This window comes from Chondrus crispus, genomic scaffold, assembly GCF_000350225.1.
Source record: "Chondrus crispus Stackhouse genomic scaffold, scaffold_373, whole genome shotgun sequence".
NCBI classification, from domain to species: Eukaryota; Rhodophyta; class Florideophyceae; order Gigartinales; family Gigartinaceae; genus Chondrus; species Chondrus crispus.
In genome coordinates, this window is record NW_005179268.1 from 46159 (window position 1) to 49829 (window position 3671).

A 3671-nucleotide genomic window follows, 5' to 3' on the forward strand; every position below is an offset into this window, starting at 1 on the left:
GCCCGCCCCACGCGCGCTGCCCGTGCGCCCCGCCCGCGCGCCGCCGCGCATGGCCGTCGCGGAGGGCGCCACACCCGCGCCGGCCGCGGCGTCCGCCACCCCGTCGGAAGTCGACGCGCTAGTAATCGGCTCGGGCATCTCCGGCTCGTCGCTGGCCTTTACGCTGTCGCAGGCCTCGCCCGCCACGTCGCTGCTGCTCACGGAGGCGCGCCCCGTCGTGGGCGGCAACGTCATCTCGCGCAACGAGCGCGGCTACACGTGGGAGGAGGGCCCCAACACCTTCCAGCCGGCCCCGCACATCATCCGCATGGCCGTCGACCTCGGCCTCAGGGACGACATCGTCCTGGCTGACCACACCCTGCCCCGCTTCGTGTACTGGGATCAGCGCCTGTTCGCCCTGCCGCTCTCGCCGAACGACATCCCCACCTTCCGCCTGCTCTCGCTGCCCGGCGCCATCCGCGCCGGCCTGGGCGCCGCGGGCTTTGTCATGCCCCCGCCCAAGGGGAGGGAGGAGAGCATCAAGGACTTTATCACCCGCCACTTGGGCGCCGAGGTCTTCCAGAAGATGATCGACCCGTTCGTGTCCGGCGTGTACGCGGGCGACCCGAGCAAGCTCAGCATGTCGGCCGCCTTCAAGAAGATCTACGCCCTGCAGGAGCTAGGCATGACGCAGGGCATTGTGGAGGGCGCCATCATTCGCATCCAGCAGAAGAAGAAGGAGGCCCCGCCGCCGGACCCCGAGCTGCCCACGTGGAAGGGCGGCGCGCTGGGCTCGTTCCGCAAGGGGCTGGGCATGCTGCCGCAGGCCGTGGCGGAGCGGCTGGGCGACCGCGTCAAGTTGTCGTGGAAGCTGGTGTCGCTGGGCAAGGAGAGCGACGGGCGGTATCGGGCGACGTACGAGACGCCCGAGGGGACGAAGACGGTGATTGCGCGGAGCGTGGCGATCACGGCGCCGGCGAACGCGACGGCTGGGATCCTGGGGGACCTTGCGCCGGGCATCAAGGCGATCGAGGAGATCAACTACCCGACGGTGTGGTCGATCACGCTGGCGTACCCGAAGAACGAGTTCCGCGAGCCGCTGAGCGGGTTTGGAAACCTGATCCCGCGCAGCATGGGGATCCGGACGCTCGGGACGATCTGGTCGAGCTGCCTGTTCCCGGGGCGCGCGCCGGAGGGCATGGAGCTGCTGCTGTCGTACATCGGCGGCGCGCAGGACGCCGCGATTAAGGAGCTGACGGAGGACGAGGTGGTGGCCACGGTGGACGCGGATATCAAGAAGATTTTGATGAAGGACGGGAGCGAGGTTAAGCCCGTGGTGGTCGGGGCGCGGAAGTGGGATCGCGCGATTCCGCAGTATAATATCGGGTACTGGGATATCATGGGCAAGGCTGAGGAGGCGGTCAAGGAGCACCCCGGCATCTTCTTGGGCGGCAACTATACGAGCGGCGTCGCGTTCGGGGATTGCGTGCAATGGGGCATTGATACGGCACCCAAGGTTGCAGAGTATGTCGCCGCGCAGGCGGCGGTCTAATTTATGCGGCCGGTCGCAAGAGGCGTGTCAAGTTTCAAGTGGGTCTTTTTTTTTTTTTTTGGTACCCCCGCAGCGGAAAGACCGAAGCAGACAGCGGGACGACTTGCGAAAGGCAGGCAATAGCCCAGCAGAACTCAGGCGTCCTTGCACTATGTACACGGCGTCGGCAGCTGTACGGTATTGTGCACGCCTTCCGTCTGTGCTCCTCGTGAAGAGGAGGGTGAAGGCGATCTTGCGGGCTTTGCCTTCAGAAGAGGCATGATAAAAAGTGAAACAGTTTGTTCCAACAGGGGCGTGAGCGGGGACGCGCAACGCGCAGCTCGGGGGCTTGCTTCCCGTCAGGCGCGGGGAAAACAGAAGAAGAAACAGTAGCTAGATCAGCCGCCTATGCGAATCATGCTGCGATTCGGCTGCTTCGCCAGAACATGCATGTCCTTATTTCCACCCAGCATCCAATGCTTCCTCATCAAGGCGCGATCAATGAGCTCCGAAAGGTCATCATCGGCCATGCCCTCCCTCATAGCATCCCTGAGCGAGACCTCCTCCCTGCCGAACAAGCAGACCTTCAAGTTGCCGTCCGCCGTAACGCGAATGCGGTTGCACGTGCCACAAAAGTGGTCCGACATGCTCGTAATAAAGCCGACCCTCCCCAGAAAGCCCGGCACGCGGTAGTGCTTACTAGTATCATTCGGGCTGTCGCTCGCGCGCTCCAGGCGTCCATAGGCACGGGCGACGGAGTCGAGCATGTCCGCGTACGGGACGAGCTTGTCGGCGGACCAGCGGTTACCGTCGAACGGCATGTACTCGATGAAGCGGACATCCACGCGCATGTGCTCGGTGAGCGCGGCGAAGGCCGGGAGCTCGTCGTCGTTGACGCCCTTCATGACGACGACGTTGACCTTGACGGCGTCCAGCCCCGCCTCGGCGGCCGTCTGGATGGCGGCCAGCACGCGCGCGTGCCCCTTGCGGCGCGCGATGCGCTCAAACTTGGCCGCGTGCAGCGTGTCCAGCGAGATGTTGACGCCGGACAGGCCCGCGGCGCGCAGCGCCGGCAGCATGCGCGACAGCACCAGCCCGTTCGTCGTGAGCGACACGCGCGGCGACGGGCTCAGCGACGTCAGCGCCGACAGCAGCTCCGGAAGGTCGCGGCGCAGCAGCGGCTCGCCGCCCGTCAGACGGATCTTGTCCACGCCGCGCGCCAGGAAGAGGGAGGCCAGGCGCGTCAGCTCGGGCGTGGAGAGCAGCGAGGCAGACGGCGTCAGCGGCACGCCGGCAGACGGCATGCAGTAGCGGCAACGTAGGTTGCACCGCTCGGTCAAGGAGAGGCGCAGGTAGGTGTGGTGGCGCGCGAACGAGTCGAGCAGCGGCGCGGAGGCGGTGGAGGCAGTGGAGGCGGCGGGGGCCGGCGCCACGGAGGGCGCGGCGGAGGTAGTGAGCGGGCGCAGCAGGGCGCGGAGGAAGCGGCGGGACATTGCGAGCGGCAGGTTTTGCTGCGGGAGTTCGGTCGCGGCGGGGGTGGGAGAGGGGGGGAAGCGGCGTTTGAGGTGCAATGAAATTCAGGGTGAGGTCGGGAGTGATATAGCGCGATGCGGCGCTTCGGTATCGACATACGAGGAGCACGTGTGGGACGTGGCCACGTGTTAGAGCAGTCAAGAGAACTCGCGCGCGGCTGTGTGGGGCCACTTGGCGCGCGGTCGTTGGCGCACGCCGCTTGAGGTCGCGAGGCGGCCGTCTACCGTAAAAGGTTTACTGTAACATGTTACCAAGGGTAGCCACGCCATTCGCATGGCCGTACGGCGCATACCCAAGTGTACCTACCCTTGGTACACTTTCCGGTAGACAATCAAGATCAAGACCCGCGCGCCCCACCGTCATCCGCGCCCGGCAGACTGTTGACACCCTTGCCGTCCCGCGTCCCTCCGCTCCCTCGCCGCTGCTCGCTCTCCCGCGATCGCCGCCCCGCCATGACGCAGCAGTCGCGCTTCGCGCCCAAGCCTCCGCCGCGCCCGTCGTCGCCGTCCGTCCTCGTCACCGCCGTGTCGCAGACGCTGTCCAACCTGCGCGCGTCCCCGCCCTTTTCGCACCCGCTCTCGCAGACCCTGTCGCAGACCCTGTCGCAGACCCTGTCCGCCCTGTCTCA

At 66.4% G+C, this 3671-nt stretch overlaps 2 protein-coding genes across 2 annotated transcripts; one reads left to right on the forward strand and one right to left on the reverse strand.

Moving 5' to 3' along the window:
- The first annotated feature begins 49 nt into the window (after positions 1-49).
- On the forward strand, positions 50-1531 carry CHC_T00000813001 (hypothetical protein). The gene has a single exon (XM_005718155.1). It carries the CDS (start codon positions 50-52, stop codon positions 1529-1531), a length of 1482 nt encoding a protein of 493 aa, XP_005718212.1.
- A 377-nt stretch (positions 1532-1908) lies between these two features.
- CHC_T00000814001 (hypothetical protein) lies at positions 1909-2814 on the reverse strand. The gene has a single exon (XM_005718156.1). It carries the CDS (start codon positions 2812-2814, stop codon positions 1909-1911), a length of 906 nt encoding a protein of 301 aa, XP_005718213.1.
- Between the last annotated feature and the right edge of the window lie 857 nt (positions 2815-3671).

Excerpts from the sequence above, each read along its gene's own strand:
- CHC_T00000813001 (XM_005718155.1), top strand. The coding sequence starts at position 50 with ATGGCCGTCGCGGAGGGCGCCACACCCGCGCCGGCCGCGGCGTCCGCC.
- CHC_T00000814001 (XM_005718156.1), bottom strand. The coding sequence starts at position 2,814 with ATGCCGTCTGCCGGCGTGCCGCTGACGCCGTCTGCCTCGCTGCTCTCC.